General features: G+C 44.4%; 1 protein-coding gene across 5 annotated transcripts in view; it reads left to right on the plus strand.

The window, feature by feature from the left end:
• The window catches only part of RTTN (rotatin), a 126,984-nt gene that overhangs the window by 63,964 nt on the left and 41,992 nt on the right, over positions 1-21,028 (plus strand). For all 5 annotated transcript variants that reach the window (XM_066246635.1, XM_066246636.1, XM_066246637.1 and 2 more), the window contains 8 exons: positions 194-338; positions 4,536-4,690; positions 9,433-9,652; positions 11,527-11,655; positions 12,104-12,214; positions 12,671-12,829; positions 13,929-14,000; positions 20,490-20,679. In XM_066246635.1, coding sequence (XP_066102732.1) covers positions 194-338; positions 4,536-4,690; positions 9,433-9,652; positions 11,527-11,655; positions 12,104-12,214; positions 12,671-12,829; positions 13,929-14,000; positions 20,490-20,679 — 1,181 coding nt within the window. The remainder of the gene's footprint in view (positions 1-193; positions 339-4,535; positions 4,691-9,432; positions 9,653-11,526; positions 11,656-12,103; positions 12,215-12,670; positions 12,830-13,928; positions 14,001-20,489; positions 20,680-21,028) is intronic.

Here is a 21,028-nt window from a genome sequence, read left to right on the forward strand (position 1 = left end):
ACACTACTGTGCATCTGTCCGCAGCTCTCTGTCACATTGGCGGCTTACAGTCGGCCACGGGGGGTGGGGGGTATTTACACTGTGGAAATGGGCACACAAGTCCAGTCGGCAGGCCACTTTTCAGCCTGTTGTTAAACATATATCAGCACTCCATTTGAACTGCTACAGGTTACAAATGTTGTCTTTGTTGTAGGTTTTTACAAGTGCTTCCTACTTGCACTGAGGATGAGAAACTGTTAATAGATATCATACATTTTTTAAATAAGTTACTGAAGGACCAAAGAAGAAATTCATCAGTGGAGCTTCTAAACTGGCTTCTGGAGTTACTGCTTAGACCTGTAAGTGTTGTTAGAGAATTTGCGTCCTGGGTTTGACAAGTGATCTATTTGAAAATCACTGATACTATATTCGTGTCAATCACTGATACTATATTGGTGTCAATAAGTAAAATATTTATGCAGGCCTGTAGCGGCTAGCTTCACTTTTTCCTCACATGTCATTGTCACTCGTGTTATAAACAACACGAGTAGGAGCAGGTAGACTTCAGCATCCACTTTCTGAAGGGTTTCCTCTCTAAATATGATGCGGCAGGAATGGGTTGGGAACTGCTCATAGTGACCAATGTCAAAGGAAAGGAGCCTGAAAATAGGAAGTCAAGTAACTTTTAAAGTTTATCGTTTGAAGTGAGATTTGTAAGTGGGAAATGACTTAAGGTGGTCAGTGAGATAACACTTCCAAAGGAGTTGTTTTGAATGCACGGGCAGAATATGGAACGATATGCACAAGTAGTGGTGGCAGAAACTAACGCAGACAAGCTGCTGTGAACACCTGCTCAGACCGAACGCACATGGGGTGTGCAGAATAACCGGTGACTCACCGAGGAGAGGTTGAGGACCTTTCCTTATTGAAAACTTTGTTTGCATCTTATCAAAACATTCATTTTTTATGAACATTTCAATTCTCAGGCACTTGAGGAAGTCGCTGTGCTATTAACCTGTATTTTCATGTAACGATATCTTGTTAATATATAAGTAACCTAGATAGAAGTGGTGAATTTGACCATCTTTCTTGACAGAATGTTTTTTTGATGGAAGTTTGTAGAAGCAGAAGCATCATTTTGGGGGGGTGGCGATTCAGAACCTGCAGCCCGTCTCTTCAGGCTGACTTTCCCAGGAGCGCGTGCACTCGCGTTTGTGGAGGGCGTGCTCATCCTGCTGTGGCAGCTTGCTGCTGGGTGGAGAGTTGGAGGGGCAGGGTGATATGAGCCGTCACTATAGAGATTATTGCCGTTTGGAGGTCAGCGGTGACAAAATAATGGCCTGACTGGTTGGTTTAAATTAGAATTGAATACTAACATCTAAAGACAAAACCTTCAGGTGTGATTAAGCATTTGAGATAAATAGGGATGAGGAGAGACACCTGTTCCCCTCTCTGTTGCGTGTGAGGAATGGTATGTACTTCATCCGGATCTTAGAAGAGATGCTTCTGATGTTCACCGACTCTTAATGGTGATGTGTAAACCCGAGATGGGTTCTAAAGCGAAGAAGTTGCAGTTTACGACCAAGAATAAGTTCTACAGAGAATGGGGTTCTTTGGCGGAACCTTAATTTTAGTTCATACGTACTGCGTCAGCATATTCATGTCTGAATCAGCAGCTGCTACATTGTGTCTGTATATCAGAATTATTAGGTACTGAGAGTAAAATTACATTTTACCAAGAGGAGGCTTGCATGACGAACAGCTTGTTCCTTTTGTCAGTGTCTGTGGGGGTTGGAGGGACTGTGGGTCCCAGTTGGCCATTGGTTACATGGGCTAAGCATGCTATAGAATATATACTTGCTTTTGTGACTCTATTAAGTGTGCATCTTGGTTGCTTTATTTGTGTGTGAGCCGTGGAGGTTGCAGTTCTGTTTCATGTAACCTGACTTGACCCGAACGAGGCAGTTCTTGCCCGGGATGAAAGGAACAGTGGGGAAGTCGCTCAGGTGGGAGACGTGGGCCAGTCAGCTGAGAGCAGACGCTCAGTACTTCCCGACGCTCTTGCTGAACCCAGTTGCTGCTTCTCACTGACTGAGCTGGACTCGGCGTGTTACACGATACAAACAACCTGGAAAGCCCTCCCCGCTTTTTTCATTTCTATTTTCCTAAAGAGAAATGGCTGGTTTTGAACTGAGTTCTTGAGGTGGAGGAGTTTGTAGCAACAGTAATTACATTTTGACTTTCTCTCTCTTTGTATGTTGTATAAGCCCTGTTGCTGTGACCTCATGCTGGGGACAGAATGTTAACGAGTTTTGCAGTAAATGTTCGAGAGATTAAATCCTCCTGCTGCCCACTCTTAGGATTTTGGCCAAATTACTTAAGCTCTTTATAAACCTCCATTTGCCCTGTGTCAAGTAAGAAAATGTACATTTTCCACTTTAATCAAAAAGTTAAACGACATCTTGTTTTCTCTCTTTAGCACACTGCCTGTGACTTGATAAGACAGTTAATAAATGTTCTGTATATCCATTAATGCCAGGGGTTAATGTACATTTTCTATTCTCTCAGTCATATTAGAAATACTCCTATTACATTTCTTTACATTTTTTAAATGGAAAACAGGAAAAAATTTAAATATCATTAGTTTTGTTTATTAGCCGAGCAGATACTATCACAACAGTAGTGATACTACTCGGCATTGGCCCAGGAGCTGAGAGCCTTCTCACACCCTGCTTAGGGCTGTGTGGATTAGTACACTTAATGCAGGGACAGTTGGGCAATACACGTCAGAAGCATTAAACTATTATCCTCTTTTGATTTAGTCATTTCATTGCCTAGACCAGGCATGGCCAACATATGGCCCGCGAGCTGGATCTGGCCTGCGTAATGAGTTTATGCGGCCCACGATTAAATTTTTAATATTCTCCACTACTTTAAAATCTCAGCTACTCAGAAGCGGAAGCGTCTTTGATTATTGGAAATCAAGATATTTAAGAAGATAGTGATACACAGAAAAGAATTCCGCGTGTGTGACTAATCTAGGGTTAACTTCCAATAATTGGTTGGATGGATTCGCGATACTTCTTTATTTTTTAAAAAAATTCCATTATAAAGATTTACAACTTTTGTACTCATCTGTACTCGATATGAACTGTTTGATGTTTAACGGCAATGTGAAACCCACATTCCTTTAGGCGGAGTTTGCCAGTGCGCACCCAAGGTCAAACAATTCGGTATTTTTGTGGTCAAGTGTGCTGAATCAAGTGGCATTGTAGCATAGACAATAGCTGCAGTTGATAACAGAAAACGTGTCCAGGCTGTTTGTAAAAGGAAATAATTGTTTTATTTGCAATATAACCCTTTCAAGCTAATTCTATTTATCAAATATTGTTTCAATTGATTGCAATACAGTTTGGATATTTATACAGTATGTAATTATATTTTTATTAAAATAATGTATATTAAAAATTTTTTTCACTCAAATTTATTCATAAACAAATTACATAATAAAATTTGTTTACTTAAACGAATCATTTTTGTATTTAATTTTTTTAAATTTTACTGTTTCATCCTGCCTGTGAAAAAAGTTTTCTTTCTAATCTGGCCCGGGGGCAAAAACTGTTGGCCACGCCTGGCCTAAACTCTGCACCCAGGACCTGTCAAAATGGAGCCCAGAGTGGCACAGCTCAGTGAAGTTAGAAGTCTCTGCTTGTCCAGCAGTCAGTGTGGTAAATCCTCATGGTGGGATATCAGTCCAATATTAAAAATTTTTTTTTAATTTTTTAATTTTTCTGAAGTTGGAAACGGGGAGGCAGTCAGACAGACTCCCACATGTGCCTGACCAGGATCCACCCGGCACACCCACCAGGGGGCGATGTTCTGCCGATCTGGGGCGCCGCTCTTGCGACCAGAGCCATTCTAGCGCCTGAGGCAGAGGCCACAGAGCCATCCTCAGTGCCCAGGCCAACTTTGCTCCAATGGAGCCTTGGCTGCGGGAGGGGAAGAGAGAGACAGAGAGGAAGGAGAGGGGGAGGGGTGGAGAAACAGATGCCTCTCCTGTGTGCCCTGCTGGGAATCGAACCTGGGACTCCTGCATGCCAGGCTGACGCTCTACCACTAAGCCAACTGGCCAGGGCCTTAAAATGTTTTTGAAGAAATATTTCTAATAACTCAAAGTAAGAAAATGGTTAGAATAGTGGGTTTTTCCACTTGATCCCAGTTTTGTTAAAAAATAGAGAATTACATTTATATTCACACATGCAAAAAGAGGAGTGTGTACCAGAATGCTAGCAGCCGCCATCTTCGTGAGGTGTGATTAGAAGTGATTTTGTTTTTCTTGTTGAGCTTCTCACCTTTTTCCTCCATTTTCTGGGATAAAAATGCTTTTTTTTCTATTGTGTGTGGAACTCCCCAAGGACTGCAGAGACCCATTGCTGCTGGTCAGGTGATCCGACTCTTCGTTAACCCAGGACATGCTGAGCAGTGAAACCTTCGTAGAAGACAGCACTCCGCTCTACGGGAGAGTAAATACGTTTTTTACCAATTTCCTTTTTTAGAGTCCGAACCCACTGTTAGACCTGCTGGTTCTGACTGAGTCGCCGGCGCGAGAGGAGGCGGATGACGTCCGGACTGCGGTCCGGCAGCAGCTCCAGAAAGAGCTGATGGCGCTTTTCCACACCTTGCTGCTCAGTTTGGTGGCAGTGATGGACAGGTACTGTGGTGTCATTGCAGGTTTGGGGATGTTGGTGCAGAACTACGTTTGTATTGAGAACATTTCATATCCTGTTATGTTTGGTGGTGACATGATTATACACGCATGTAAACCATCACGTGTGTGCACATAAAATTTGTGAAATTTACTTCATGTACATTTTGCCTCAACGAAGTACTGAAGAGAAGCACGAGTGTATCTGAGGCTGGTCAGGGCGTCCTTCGGACCTGGAGTGAGTGCATCTCCCAGGGCTTGTTACAGTACATCCATGGTTCAGGCATCTGCCCCTTCAATAAGCACTATAGGTGGTCCTTGGACTCCACTTTGAGAAATGGGGGTGTGGACTGTTCTTTTTCTGTTATTCTTACTGAATTTACTGGGGTGACATTGGTTAGTAAAATTATATCGATATCAGGTGTACAATTGTATAATACATCACCCCCCAAGTCAAGTCTCCTTCCATCACCATTTATCCCCCTGTTCCCTCCTATCATTATCATGCTGTTGTCTGTGTCTCTGTCATTTTATTTCCTTTGCTAATCCCTTCACCTGTTTCACCCAGCCTCTCCCCGCCTCCTCTGACGGCTGTCAGTGTTGAGAGGACTGTGTGGGACACTTTCTTTCCTGTGTCGGTCAAGACCAGGCTAGGATTTCTGTTTGTTTTAGGGTGGACGACACTTGCATGTGTTATGGGTATTTGGCCACGTGCCTGTTGTAAGGGAAATGAAGGTAAGAGGGAGAGGGGGAGGGAAGAGCAATGTAGGTGGATAGTAGAGAAGGAGGAAGAAGGTAGTGAGAACAGGAGAGGGGGAGAGACGTGTTCTGAGGAGAGAGGTGTACCGAGGAGAGACGTGTACCGAGGAGAGACGTGTAGCGAGGAGAGACGTGTTCCGAGGAGAGAGGTGTACCGAGGAGAGACGTGTACCGAGGAGAGAGGTGTACCGAGGAGAGACGTGTACCGAGGAGAGAGGTGTACCGAGGAGAGACGTGTGCCGAGAGAGGTGTACCGAGGAGAGACGTGTACCGAGGAGAGACGTGTTCCTAGGAGAGAGGTGTACCGAGGAGAGATGTGTACTGAGAGAGGTGTACTGAGAGAGGTGTACCGAGGAGAGAGGTTGTACTGAGAGATGTGTACTGAGGAGAGACGTGTACTGAGGAGAGACGTGTACTGAGGAGAGAGGTGTACTGAGGAGAGAGGTGTACTGAGGAGAGAGGTGTACTGAGGAGAGACGTGTACTGAGAGAGGTGTACCGAAGAGAGACGTGTACCGAGGAGAGACGTGTACCGAGGAGAGAGGTGTACCGAGGAGAGATGTGTACCGAGGAGAGACGTGTACCGAGGAGAGAGGTGTACCGAGGAGAGACGTGTACCGAGGAGAGACGTGTACCGAGGAGAGACGTGTACTGAGAGAGGTGTACCGAGGAGAGAGGTGTACCGAGGAGAGACGTGTACTGAGAGGTGTACTGAGAGGTGTACTGAGGAGAGACGTGTACCGAGGAGAGAGGTGTACCTAGGAGAGACGTGTACCGAGGAGAGACGTATACCGAGGAGAGACGTGTACTGAGAGTGGTGTACCAAGGAGAGAGGTGTACTGAGGAGAGACGTGTACTGAGAGGTGTACTGAGAGGTGTACTGAGGAGAGACGTGTACTGAGGAGAGACGTGTACTGAGAGAGGTGTACTGAGGAGAGAGGTGTACTGAGGAGAGACGTGTACTGAGGAGAGACGTGTACTGAGAGGTGTACTGAGGAGAGACGTGTACTGAGAGACGTGTACTGAGAGAGGTGTACTGAGGAGAGAGGTGTACTGAGGAGAGAGGTGTACTGAGGAGAGATGTGTACTGAGAGAGGTGTACTGAGGAGAGACGTGTACTGAGAGATGTGTACTGAGGAGAAAGGTGTACTGAGGAGAGACATGTACTGAGGAGAGACGTGTACTGAGGAGAGAGGTGTACTGAGGAGAGACATATACTGAGGAGAGACATGTACTGAGGAGAGAGGTATACTGAGAGACGTGTACTGAGAGAGGTGTACTGAGGAGAGACGTGTACTGAGGGGTGTACTGAGGAGAAACATGTACTGAGGAGAGACGTGTACTGAGAGGTGTACTGAGGATAAACATGTACTGAGGAGAGACGTGTACTGAGGAGAGAGGTATACTGAGAGACGTGTACTGAGAGAGGTGTACTGAGGAGAGACGTGTACTGAGGGGTGTACTGAGGAGAAACGTGTACTGAGGAGAGACGTGTACTGAGAGGTGTACTGAGGATAAACATGTACTGAGGAGAGACGTGTACTGAGGAGAGAGGTGTACTGAGGAGAGACGTGTACTGAGAGAGGTGTACTGAGGAGAGAGGTGTACTGAGGAGAGACGTGTACTGAGGAGAGAGGTGTACTGAGAGACGTGTACTGAGAGAGGTGTACTGAGGAGAGACGTGTACTGAGGAGAGAGGTGTACTGAGGAGAGACATGTACTGAGGAGAGACGTGTACTGAGAGAGGTGTACCGAGGAGAGAGGTGTACTGAGGAGAGAGGTGTACTGAGAGAGGTGTACTGAGGAGAGAGGTGTACTGAGAGAGGTGTACTGAAGAGAGACGTGTACCGAGGAGAGACGTGTACCGAGGAGAGAGGTGTACCGAGGAGAGAGGTGTACCGAGGAGAGACGTATACCGAGGAGAGACGTGTACCGAGGAGAGAGGTGTACCGAGGAGAGACGGCAATGAGCCGTGTATTAGAGAAGATTGGGGTGGAGAGATGAGTAGGGGTAAAAAGGTTTCTAATGGCATTAATTAGATGACTGTGTTGTTGACCTGTGAGATATGTGAATTATGTACGTTTCTAAAACACTAAAGGCATCTGGATGACAGGTATGTAAAAACTATGGTCTTTAACAGTCATAGACCTGTTGTAATACTGGTATGGAATAGGTACTAGTATAGCCAGTAGTTGTCAGTTTGGGAGTTTAAAGACCTGTAAAACTGAAGCAATTTCAGATTTTATTCTGTGTATTCTTATACAATGGTATTACTTCCAGGAATTATCTTTGGATCTATGCCGAGCTACTTAATTTCAGAGATTTTGTTTCCTAGTAGGGTATGTCTCTTGATTGTTCTGACAGTTTTATATAAATGTGTCTAATGCATGAAAAACCTTTATTTTAATTTTAGCTTTCTGAGGGAAAATATATTTTAGCCAATTAAAAATTCAATTTTTTTTTCACTTTTTTTTTTTTTTTTTTTGTATTTTTCTGAAGTTGGAAACAGGGAGGCAGTCAGATAGACTCCTGCCTGCGCCTGACTGGGATCCACCCGGCATGCCCACCAGGGGGCAATGCTCTGCCCACCTGGGGCGTCGCTCTGTTGCATCCAGAGCCATTCTAGCGCCTGGGGCAGAAGCCATGGAGCCATCCTCAGCGCCCGGGCCATCTTTGCTCCAATGGAGCCTTGGCTGCTGGAGGGGAAGAGAGAGACAGAGAGGAAGGAGAGGGGGAGGGGTGGAGAAGCAAATGGGCGCTTCTCCTGTGTGCCCTGGCTGGGAATCAAACCCGGGACTCCCGCACGCCAGGCCGATGCTCTGCCACTGAGCCAACTGGCCAGGGCTAAAAATTCAATTTTTTTAGTGATAGTAATTAAAAGTATAGATTTACTATATGGCAATTAAACTCATTTTAACTATGAATTTAATTCTTCATTCCAATTTTTCTTTTGTTGGATGACAATACCAGAATCCATTTATATAGTTTTCCATTCAGTTATCGCTGGTGTTTTACATTTTATACCTCAGATGGGTTTTTTTTCCCTTTATTATTAATTTTAATGGGGTGACATTGTTCAATCAGGATACATAGGTTCAGAGAAAACATCTCCACGTTATTTTGACATTTGATTATGTTGCATACCCATCACCCAAAGTCAAATTGTCTTCCTTCACCTATCTGAATTTCTTTGTCCAATCCCCCCCACCCCGTAACTATCATACTCTTCTCCATGTCCCTGAGTCTCAATTTTATGTCCCACCTATGTATGGAATCATATAGTTCTTAGTTTTTTCTGATTTACTTATTTCACTCAGTATAATGTTATCAAGGTCCATCCATGTTGTTGTAAATGATCCGATGTCATTTCTTATGGCTGAGTAGTATTCCATAGTGTCACATCTTTTAACTGTGCTCTTTTTATCCTTTTTTTTTTGCATTTTTCTGAAGCTGGAAACAGGGAGAGACAGCCAGACAGACTCCCGCATGCGCCCGACCGGGATCCACCCGGCACGCCCACCATGGGGCGACGCTCTGCCCACCAGGGGGCGATGCTCTGCCCATCCTAGGCGTCGCTATGTCGTGACCAGAGCCACTCTAGCGCCTGAGGCAGAGGCCACAGAGCCATCCCCAGCGCCCGGGCCATCTTTGCTCCAATGGAGCCTTGGCTGCGGGAGGGGAAGAGAGAGACAGAGAGGAAGGCGCGGCGAAGGGGTGGAGAAGCAAATGGGCGCTTCTCCTATGTGCCCTGGCCGGGAATCGAACCTGGGTCCTCCACACGCTAGGCCGACGCTCTACCGCTGAGCCAACCGGCCAGGGCCTCTTTTTATCCTTTGAAGTCGTCTTTAGAGAGGGACTATCTCCTGCCTTTTCTCTGAGCGCAGACATCCCTGACGCAGTGTCTGTTAGGCTCCCTCCACACCAAGGCGGCTGCACCCGGGAGCCCAGCGCCTGGCCCCGGGCTTGACGTTCCCTCCTCTCCACTCACAGGAAGTGCCTGGAGCTGTCCCACGTCTTCCAGACGCAGCTGGCCCTGCGGCTGCTGCAGTGCCTGCGTGTCACAGACGCCCCCCACTTCTACGGCCTGCCTTCCCTGGAGAGGACCCTGCGGGGCGTGGCTCACCTGTCGGCGCTGCAGGGCTGGAGCACGGGCTCGCCCCGTGTGGAGCCTCGCCGCCTCTGCGCCAAGTACCTGTCCGGGCTGCTGGAGGTAGGTGTGCCCCCCACTGACCGACGGCAGCGGCCCCACCCCACAGCTGGCCACTGCTCCTCGCCGTCCACCATGTGCTGGGACAAGGCAGGGCCACTTAGTGCAGAGGGTCACTCTTCTGGGTGCATTCATTCTCAAGGCAAATAAACAAGTTTACATTTAAGTTGTCTTATGAGGGTACTTTGTTTACTTATATTGTTTTACCTTTTTGTTTGTATGACCCAACACACATGCAGATAGGAAATGCCGTGTAAACTCAGGGCCTGGTCACCTGTCATGCTGATAGCCATTTCCCTTCTAGTGGGCCTGTTTCTATTCCAGACGGAGACACTCAGTATATACAGTTTGACTGATGGCTCTTCTACAGGTTATCAACCTGTAGCAGCTGTGTCTCTGTTATGGTGCTTAGCACACTGTATTCTTACTTTGATTGGTGCATCTGTCTGCTTGGTGCGTGATCTTTGGACCGTGTCCACCATCCCACTGCTCCCCGTTAGCCTACTGCAGGGGTTTGTACACAGTGCACAGGCACTGGGTAATTTAACTTACATTGTGTCTTATGTATGATTTTTAAATTAGAATACAGCTTGAATACTTTAATGTGACATTAGTGAGTATAAATTATGTTTATTTAATTTTTGTACTTTCCTTATTAAATCCTGCTTTAGATGATGTGGGATATTCTGCTATAAGTCCTGCTTCAGCTGATGTTATTTAGAATTTTTTTCCCAGAATGTGTCTTGCTTTTTAAGATTTCAAAACCCTAAATATTCTTCACTGAACTATAAAATTTAATGAGAATTTTCATGTAGCCACTTTACGTGCCTTGACCGTGGGCCTTTCGGCAGACCGAGTAACCCCTTGCTCGAGCCAGTGACATTGGGTTCAAGCTGGTGAGCTTTTGCTCAAACCAGATGAGCCCTCGCTCAAGCTAGCGACCTCGGGGTCTCAAACCTGGGTCTTCTGCATCCCAGTCCGATGCTCTATCCACTGCGCCACTGCCTGGTCAGGCTATGTAGCCACTTTAATGAAATAATTTTTTTTCTTGAATAATGACAAATGCTGAAAAAATATGGTATATTAGTTACCCCATGCTTCAAGGTGTTCATGGTAAGAAATGTATGAATTTTTAGAATGGATATGTTAGCTGAAGACATAGCAGACTTTTTTTAAAGTAAGTTTCTTTATGCATTTAAAATATAATAAAAAAGTAAAAGAGAATTCAGTCTACAAGTACCTAATTTATAGCATTACTTGTAATGTAAAGGGTGTATCACTGTGGATAAGGAACATGTTGTTACTGGTGGAATGTGTCAGACCCCTCAGATGTGAGGGAGAAAAGGAGGTAACAGCTAATGACCGAAATACACATCTATATTAACTGACATGTGCAAATAGAAACCTAGGATGGCTCAGAAGTAGGGAAAATGTTCATTGACATTTCAACTATAATTCTAGAAAATCTGACCTAACCCTCGTAGTCAATAGAGTTTCACATAGCTAGGAATTTCTAAGTATACTTTTCCACAAGATATTTGTAAACTCTTTTACTTAAAGGATATTAAACATTTGAAGAATGTTATGAGCATGTTCTAAATCACAAAAATCATTTAGCAAGAAACTGCCCAACTTTTTTTTATTTTTTTGTATATGTTCCAAAGGAAAAACATTTTAAACTAAGAATATTTGTTTTAGTTGGCGTCAAATACCATGACATTTCCCACCCTAACCATTCTTAAATGTGTAAACTGAAGATGTAACATACACTTTATGTGTGGTTAGGATTGCATTCAGACAGGGCTGGGCAGGTGATAGATTTCTCTTATTTGCCACTCAGAGTAAAGCCGCGATACTTTGTTTCCGTCTGTTCTCAGGTCATCACTTCCTTTTATGTGGAACGGGGCGGAAATGCCATGTCCTTCATGGGGAAAGGCGTCACCAAGAGCACGCTGCTCTGCTTGCTCCACTTGTCTCACGAGATGATGGCCCAGGAGCAGAGCTCGGTGAGACACGCCCGTTCCCGCGCGGCTCCCACCGGGGGGTCATGCACTGTCCCCTACCCCCAGCCTGCAGTCTGCCCGTGAAAGGGTCGCAGTTTTTCCTCGTGAGAGACAATGATGACTTTGGACTACGATGTTTGTTAGAAGTTGCATATTTTACTCCAAATCTGAATTTAATTTGAAATGTATTTCTGTTGAAATCTGCATTGTAGACCACATTGTTCCTAAATCATGGGAGAAATAGCTGTTCTGAAGAAAAAAAATTTTTGTGTTTAACTTTTAAAGGAGGAGCTAATAAATTTGTTTGCCTTGTTTTGGCTAAATAATGAATTAAAACCAAGTTTTAAGTACATTTTTACTTTGTTTTGGTTTTTTAAAATTCAGAGTTATTTAAAATCCCGTATAATTCATTCTTAGGGAGTGACCTATGTGTTTCTGCTTCCTTTCTCAGGAGTGGGTGTCGCTGTGGTTCCTGCCTCTGGGCTACCCCAGTGAGGAGCACGCACCTGTCCCGCCAGGGCTGGCCTGGCTCATTCCCCTGTGGGTGGACCGAGACCCAGAGGTCAGTGTGAGGGAGAACTGAGGCCAGTACGTGTAGGTTCAAAAGCAAGTGGAACAGAACATGTGTGGATACAGATTCATGTTTTCCACGAGATTATTTTAGTAGCTGTACCTTCAGCTTTATTTACCCCTGTCTTAGTCTGTGTGGGCTGCTGTGACAAAATCCCATAGTCTGGGACTAAGCCTTGTGAGCTATATCTTTAATTCCACTTTATACCTGGTTTTGACTTTTTGTGACATTTGCTTTTATTTAACTTTATTACTGCTTTCTTTAGTTGTGGACTAGGATTTTATTCATTCAAAAACTGATTAGGACACTATTTCCTATAAGTGTCTTTTATAATTTAGGATTGTCAAGATAATGTCATGAAACTGATATTTTATGTACCAGAACAATTAAGAATTTGTTAGGAAATCGGATTCTTTGATCTGACGACGTTTTCTTTGACTTGAGCAGGTGAGGTTCACTTCCCTGGGACTAGGGTCGGCACTGACCACCCTCGAGAGCGGCTGCGTGGCCTTGGCCAGCAGCTGTCAGAACATTTCCGGGGGGCTCTGGGGCACAGTGCTGAACATCCTCTTGGACCCGTCAGAGTGCAGTATGGCGCGCCGGGAGGTAGGCCGGTCTGGGTAGACCCCTCCCCTGTCCCCTCAGAAGTCCAAAGCGAGGGTCCTTGTGGACCATCCCACTCCCTGTTGAGCATGGTGGGCTGACCACTGACCAGGGTCTTTTGTGCCTGCCAAAGCCTCTCATAAAATGGTGGTAGGGAATGAAAGAGGTATTAATCTACAGTAAATATTGGAGTCCTTTATTCTGATATAGTCAAAGCAGAATTTGGTATGTTCTGATTCGAACTTTTTTTATATGTTGGAAAGCTTCACAGAAAAAAATACTTTTCTATCACCTCAGTGTTTATGGGTCTGTAATGTTTATAAGCTTCAGTTAAGGGGCTGTCAACTACTCTGTGGTATTTATCCTATACCATAGAAGGGGAAAATAAACCCTATTCAATTCTTCCAAATAGTTTGTGGTTTTCTTTCACTTTTTCTTTTATCAAAGTGACAGTCGATGGAAATAGTTTTAAAAACAGTACTTAGTGTGCTTGGGCATGTAAAGAAAACAGCAGTGCCTGGGCTCACCATTAGCCTGTTGCTGGTTTCAGATCCAAAGGCTTTTTGTTTTTGAATGTAATGCTTAAAATGGTAGCATCTTTTCGATTGGCCAGCTTTGAAGAATATCTGTTGACTCCCAATTAATTGGATGATTGAAACCTTCACTATTTGGATCCTTTCTGTTACCATTGTTCAGTTAGCACATTTTCATTGAGAGAGCTTATATGAGAGGAGGAAGGTGGGGAGAAGTGTGTGTGTGTGCGCGTGCGTGCGCGCGGTGTGCACGCATGTGCATGTTTGATCTGTAGGGGGTATTAGAAATGTGAAAATCTATTTCCTACATGCTCCCAAAACAGTTTGTATTTTACGGATCAATTTTTGGAAAAATAAGATTCTAAAATAGGAAAAATATATCTCCCGATGAAATAATTTCACCCACTGTTAGGTTGTCAGCTGACATGAAATGCAGTCTGGCGCTTCTCACAGTCACCGGTCAGCACGTGCAGTTCACCAATATCTATTTTTGTCCTTAAGTTAAGTTGGTTATTTCAGAGATGACAACAAGGTGGCAGTGGTGACTTTATTTTATTTTTAAATTTCAGGCTGCATTTATTCTTCAGAACCTCCTTGTGATTCCAATGCCGTCAGTGATTATAAAGGATTACACTTGGCAGGTGGGTGACTTGAAACAATTATCAACTTAGTAGATACTTGACATTAGTGGGTGATAAAGTTCCAGCATATCTATATTTCATTACCGATGAGATTTTACATAATAAGGCGATAGGATCTCTTAAAAGAAAATCTAGCAGTTTTCATATGCTTGATGAGATTTATACATTCTGCTCTGTGGACCAGTGGTCCCCAACCCCCGGCCTCAGACTGGTGCTGGTCTGTGGGCCACTTGGTACCGGTCCGCAGAGAAAGAATAAATAACTTACATTATTTCCGTTTTATTTATATTTAAGTCTGAACGATGTTTTATTTTTAAAAAAATGACCAGATTCCCTCTGTTACATCCGTTAACTCTTGACGCTTGTCTCGGTCACGTGATACATTTATCCGTCCCACCCTAAAGGCCGGTCCGTGAAAATATTTTCTGACATTAAACTGGTCCGTCGCCCAAAAAAGGTTGAGGACCACTGCTGTAGAGGTTATTTTAAAGAGAAGTAATAGCTACCAGGGTGTTGACTACGTACACGCTGCCCTGAGTCTGGTTTCTTTCATCTAAAACCATTCCTTAGTGTTTACATTTGTGACCCAGCATTTGTGAGGAGTGCACCTGATTTACTTTTTGTAATATTTTTAAATTGGATTTGTCTGTTTTCTTTTGATTAAATTCTGCATAGGTATTTTTGGCATAAAAGCCACAAGTATGTGTTCTTAGTGCAATAAACATGCTTGTCTTTGTCCCCTTCCTGGTGATACTAACTTGGCTGACTTGGTTGATTGATGATTGTCTGTTTTATTCATTGTGGAGTTAACAGTTTTCCCTTTTGCAGGGAGATGCTTTGAGATGTGTACACACCTACCTCATCAACTTTCCTTCACTGGTTTTAACTTCTACCTCTTGTCCGAAGCAGTTATCAGAGTGATTGCCAAATGGAGACTTTCTAATTCCATCATCTCTTCTCCGTTTATCACATTTTACTCTTAAGGAAGAGCTTCCCTTTCTTCCCATTATTTATTTATTCATGGTTTTATTTTTAATTTATACGAGTATGGACTCCAGAAACTTAGTTTGTTCATGGGTCATGATCTGTTTCTGTCATTATTTCGATGCTTCTTGTTCCAGTTTTGGCCAAGAGGTGCCTTCATGTGTCGTTTTCACGTGTCTCCATCAGCCTTGAGCACTGCCTTCCTCTCTGGTACAGCAAGATGTTCCGGGCTTTCCCAGGCCCAGCCTGGGGCCAGACACCTGCTCATGGGCCTGATTCCTGCAGCTGGAGGTCCGGGTTCTAGATGTGCACGCTGTTCCTGGGGGGTCATTGCCTGCACACCCTCAGTGGGCTCAGCTGTTAGCTCTCTGCATAAGTGTGTGTCTGTGTTTCAGACAGTGGGGTCATTTCTAGTTTTAGTATAGGTCATTTTCATATTTAAGGTGATTATTATCATTGCACATTTTTCATCTTTTTATGTTTTCATCATAAATCATTATGAGCATTGATTTAACAAAATCGTAAATACTTAGTATCAGAGAAGCAGTATCATTTTAACTAGATTTATAATTTATGTGTAGTTAAGGATTTCTTATATAAATAGAGTCATTTTCCAATCTCTGGATTGCATTACAGCATTTTGAAATTTTGTTATATATCAAAATATTTTTTTCTTCTGGAAAATATTATTCTTTTTAACTGTAATTTTTATTTTGTTTCTAGTTCTTTTGAATCGTAACTAATGGGTATGTTAATATTCTGATACTGAAAGTAAAATATGTCTGATGTTAATATTATAGCTTGTATCCATGAGTACGTTTCCAGATGTTTACTAAATTTTATTGGGGGGCACACTGGTTAACAAAATTATACAAATTTCAGGTGTACAACCCTATAACACATCATCTGTACACTGTATTGTATGTGCAGCCCCCAAGTCGGGCCTCCCTCCGTCACCATCTGCCCCCTTTACTGTTGTCTGTGTCTATAAAGCATTTTTTCTTCCTAACCCGCATCCCTCTGACAGCTGTCAGACTTCTCCACATGTATGAGTCTGTTTCTGTTTTGTTATTAGTTTATTTTGTTCACTAGATTTCACACATAAGTTAAATCCTATGGTTCTTGTCTTTTTCTGACTGGCTTATTTCACTTAGCTTAATACTCCCCAGGCCCTTCCATGGTGTCGCAGAAGGATGAGTTTTTTTATGGCTGAGTAGTTTTCCATTGTGTAAATGTACCACAGCTTTTTATCCACTGATGGGCACTTGGGCTGCTTCTAAACCTTGGCTCTTATAAATAATGCTGCAGTGAACATAGGGGTGTATCTATTCTTTTGAATTAGTGTTTCGGGTTTCTTTGGCTATATTTCCAGAAATGGGATAGCTGGGTCATAAGGCAGTTCCATTTTAAATTTTTTGAGGCATCTCCGTACTGCTTTCCACAGTGGCTGCACCAGTCTGCATTCCCACCAGCAGTGCAGGAGGGTTCCCTTTTTCCACATCCTTGTCTGCACTTGTTTGTGAATTTATTGATGAGTGCCATTCTGACAGGTGTGAGGTGCTGCCTCATTGTGGTTTTGTGCTGCATCGTGTCTGTTGGCCACATGTATGCCTTCTTTGGAGAGCGTCTATTCAGGTCCTTTGCCCATTTCTTAATTGGATTATTTGTTTTTGTGGTGTTGAGTTTTGTAAGTTCCTTATAAATTTTGGGTATTAAGCCCTTATGAGTCGGCGAAGATGTTCTCCCATTCAGTAGCTTGTCTTTTCTTTTTGTTCATGATTTCCTTTACTGTATTTTTTCATTTGATGTAGTCCCATTTATTTTTTCTTTTGTTTCCCTTGTCTGAGGAGATCTATCAGAAAAAATATTGCTAGGAGAAATGTCCAAGATTTTACTGCTTATATTCTCGTCTTTAATTCATTTTGAGTTTACTCTTAATTTTCCCATTGATTTTTTTTGGGGGGGACAAGACAGAAAGAGAGAAAAAGGGTAAGGGAGAGAGTAAATGAGAGAGAGAGGGAGAGAGACAGAGAGGAAACGAATCATCAACTTATTCTTTCAGTTAGTTGTTCTGCTTAGTTGTATACTCATTGGTTGCTTCTCCTATGTGCCCTGAGCAGGGATTGAACCAGTGACCTCAGTGCTCCGGAACAATGCTTTACCACTGAGCCGCTCTCCTACGGCAGGTTTACACTTGTGTATGGATGGTATGGGAAGGTGGTCCAGTTTTATTTATTTTTTGCACGTATGTGTCCAATTTTCCCAACACCACTTATTGAACAGACTATCTTTACCCCATTATATGTTCTTGCCTCCTTTGTCAAATATTAATTGACTATAAAGCCGTGGGTTTATTTCTGGGCTCTCTACTCTTTTCTATTGATCTTTATGTCTGCTTCAGTGCTGAGAATAGTTTCAAATTAATTGCAGTGTTCTATGACATAATTTTTTTCTTTGTGAATTTATTTGGAACAGCACCTAGTGATTTGAGGAGTTTTCTTGCTTTTCACGCTGTCCTCCTCAACCCCCCGGGCGATTCTGCAGGTGACCAGGCAGCTGGCACTCACCTGAGGGCAGGGCTGGTAAGGACGGAGACGTCTTAGGACAGCAGGTAATGGGTGCTGATGGCCCCACCACTGGGGGACAGCCCTGCTGGTTACTGGTAGGCCTGTGGAACGGAACCCGCCGTGTGTGCATGTGTGTGCGTGTGTGTGTGTGTGTGTGTGTATGCATGCACTTGCGTGCGCATGCGTGAGTGCACAGAAGGCTGCCCCGCACTGCCCTGCACTGCGGTGGTCAGTGGAGAGCCTGAGTCAGGCCATCTTCAGTGCATGCGCTCGGCTGGGTCCCGCTGCCATGGGCAAAGCTCAGCGGTCCCTGGGCCATCGCCGCTGGGACAGCTGGGCCTGTGGAGGGTGGGGACTCAGGCGTCGAGCTCAGTTAAAGTAAATCACATAATAAATATGGTTATGTGCTCTGTACATGTCCTAGGTTGTTTTGTTTTCTTTGAGAAGTTAACTATTTTCAATGAGTTGTCAGACTTTTTCGAATAAATGATATTTTCAAGCAGTAAATACTTGTGGTTAGGAAAGCCAGTAGGGCTTATAATGAAGCTCACTGCCTGTCTCCATTCACAGAGATAGCTTTGCCTCCTGCTGATTTTAATTCAGCATGCTTGCGATAATGTGTTTGTTTCTTTACTGTGTCGATAAGTGGGATTTAGCTCAGTTAAACGGGCTCTTGCCAATCTAGTCCTGTTGCGGCTCTTACCTCCTCCTCCGGTCGCCCCTGCTGTTTCTGCTCTTGTCGTCCATGGACCACATCTCTGGGCTCCGTTCAGAAGGAAGATGTGGCTAGACGTTCTGTCCTTTCATTAGTATCTCCGCCCCATTCTGCTGCTGATCTTTGCCAGTGTCATCTTCACGTTGACCCTGGAGCTGAGGACGGGTGTCCCCCTCTGCAGCCTCCATGGAGCTGTAGGGGCTGGTTCTAGAAAGTGAAGGCCAGTGCTTCACGGCAGACACCTGCCCGGGCTGTGGGTACACTTCACTCTGTCCGTGTCCAGGGCCAGGACCACTCTGCATGCAGAGGAGACAGTGCTGGGTGTGTGGGTGTGTGTGTGTGAGATTAACGCATTTATTTGGGTGATTTTTTCCCCCTTTGGGGTTTATTTTTTCCTTGCACTGTGAGTTTGTATCATATCTTGTTTTTCTACGCTCTTAATCATCCTTTTTCTTTAGTTGGAATTTCCTTTCCTAGCAATCAGCCTCAGAACAGTTGTATTCTTACCAAAAGCAAGTGTATGCATGATGAACTTCGTGAGTTCTCGCACCAGATTGATAATTTGTGCAGTTACCAACACAAGACTTCTCTTTGTCTTCTCAAGTCCTGTGCTGCCCAGGAGGCCGGACACCCACCTGATTTTCTTTACCTCTTTCTGGCTGACTTTCTCTGTTACCAGTTTTTCTGTAGTTTGGATATTCTCAAATTTTACGATTATCTGTCTTTTCATGTCTCTTACCTGACAGCCGTTTGCCCCCTCCTTTGAAGGTGTAGATGTTCCGTGTCTCTTGCTCTTATGGCTGCTGAGTGGGAGCCCGTGACCCATGCTGCTCGCACCCCTCTGTCTTGCTTCTTCCTCTAGACCTCCGCGTTTAATCATGTGACTGGCACCTGCTGGCGGCTGCATGAGTGGTCTCATTGCTTCTTACATGTGTGACTTGCTCTGTTTCTGGAGAGTAAACTTTTACGGTATTGGATAGGTTCATTCCAACAACTATAACCATAGAAGGTATTTAATGTTGAATTAAGAGGATTAATTTTCATGATACTATCCTTAAAAAGAAGGTTTACTGGAAATAATTTTATTAATGCAGTTACACCTTTAACTTATGAACTATTTTGTTTTCCTGGATGGTAGCTTTAATACGCATCTTTCCAAGGTAATGAGAGAAGAGATGTACACAAACCTCACAGTTAATGATCAATTGTGAAAACATGTTGGCCACACATTGCCAGTTGGCATTTAGATTTTTATTTCTCTCTCTCTCTCTTATGATCTGTTTTAGAATCTTTATTATTATTTTCCAAAAAATAGAAATATTTATAGGATAACAGAGGCTATTTGCAAACTTTAATCTGGTTGCTGGATGTTTGGCATTAGCTCTTCCAGGGAAAGTAGTGCGTGGCAGAGCAGAGAGTTAGTTGAAGAAAAGTACAAAGACAGTAGATTGTGTAATGGCAGGTTCTTCTCACCTCCTGGTGGAAAGTGTGTGGTGCCTATACATGTGTCCCTGGCGGGGTCCGTGCGGCGGGTAGGGGCGTGGTGATGGCCTTGCACGCGTGTCCCTGGTGGGTCCGTGTGGCGGGAAGGGGCGTGGTGATGGCCCTTGCACGCGTGTCCCTGGTGGGTCCGTGTGGCGGGAAGGGGCGTGGTGATGGCCCCTGCACGCGTGTCCCTGGTGGGGTCCGTGTGGCAGGAAGGGGCGTGGTGATGGCCTTGCATGCGTGTCCCTGGCGGGGTCCGTGCAGCAAGAAGGGGCGTGGCGACAATTTCCACTGAACGCTGACGGGCATGCATTTTATCTAGCTTAGCGATGGGTATAGACGTTCATTTTGAGCATAATTACTTGGGCACATTATCTGACACTTTTAATACTTACTGTTCTGTGTAGATTGTACAATAGTTTTCTGTGTTTATGGCCCAAGTGTATAATTACTTGGTTAGAGTGGTACCATTTCATAGAAAAATTTTAAACCAAGTGGCTCGTTAGGAGATAGAGCGCTGCTTCTGCCCTCAGGGGACTGGGGACTCTTAGGCCACAAGCCTGGGAGTGCTGGGGACAATGTCGCAGGTCTGGCTGCTGGGCGGGCGGGACAGGGGGACGGGCGTGATCACGTCTGGGACCAGTTTGGTTTGTTGAGGGGAGTATGGGTCGTTTTGAAGGAATTCTGTGCTTAATCACTGACTCTTTCTCCCTCTCCCTCCACCCTCTGTCCCGGCAGGGCCCCTGTGTCCATGACGAGGACTCCGGCCTGGCCCTCGTAGGAAAGCCGGCCCTGCAGGCGCTCCTGTACCACTGCCGTTTCTATGAGCACGTGAATCAGATGGTGAAGCACTGCCACCTGGGGCGCTACACGTCTGACCCGGGCTGCTCTGCTCTCGCTGCCACTTCCGAGGGCAGCGGTTTAAGTGGTAAGCACATGAAATGTCTGTCTTTATAAAATGTAACACTCGTGTTTATTACTAAATGTTTGACAACGAGGACAAGCACACAGAAAAGATCGGTTTCACCTCTAGTGCCCCGGCCCAGATGGCCTCTGCTGCCTTAAGGTGTCTTTTTTCCCATTCTCTGTCTCTGGGTGGCTTTCGTTTGTTCTACGTAATGGCGTTCATATCTTACGTACACTTTTGTAGCTACTTTCACCAGCTACTTTCTAAGCGTTTTTCTAGGTTATAAATTCTTCATGGAAATCATTTTTGAAATCATATAAATGTTTCATAAGTGATTTCATGCCCTTCGGCTAAGGTTTATGCTTTCTTC

The sequence above is a fragment of the Saccopteryx bilineata genome, chromosome 11, assembly GCF_036850765.1.
Source record: "Saccopteryx bilineata isolate mSacBil1 chromosome 11, mSacBil1_pri_phased_curated, whole genome shotgun sequence".
NCBI lineage: Eukaryota > Metazoa > Chordata > Mammalia > Chiroptera > Emballonuridae > Saccopteryx > Saccopteryx bilineata.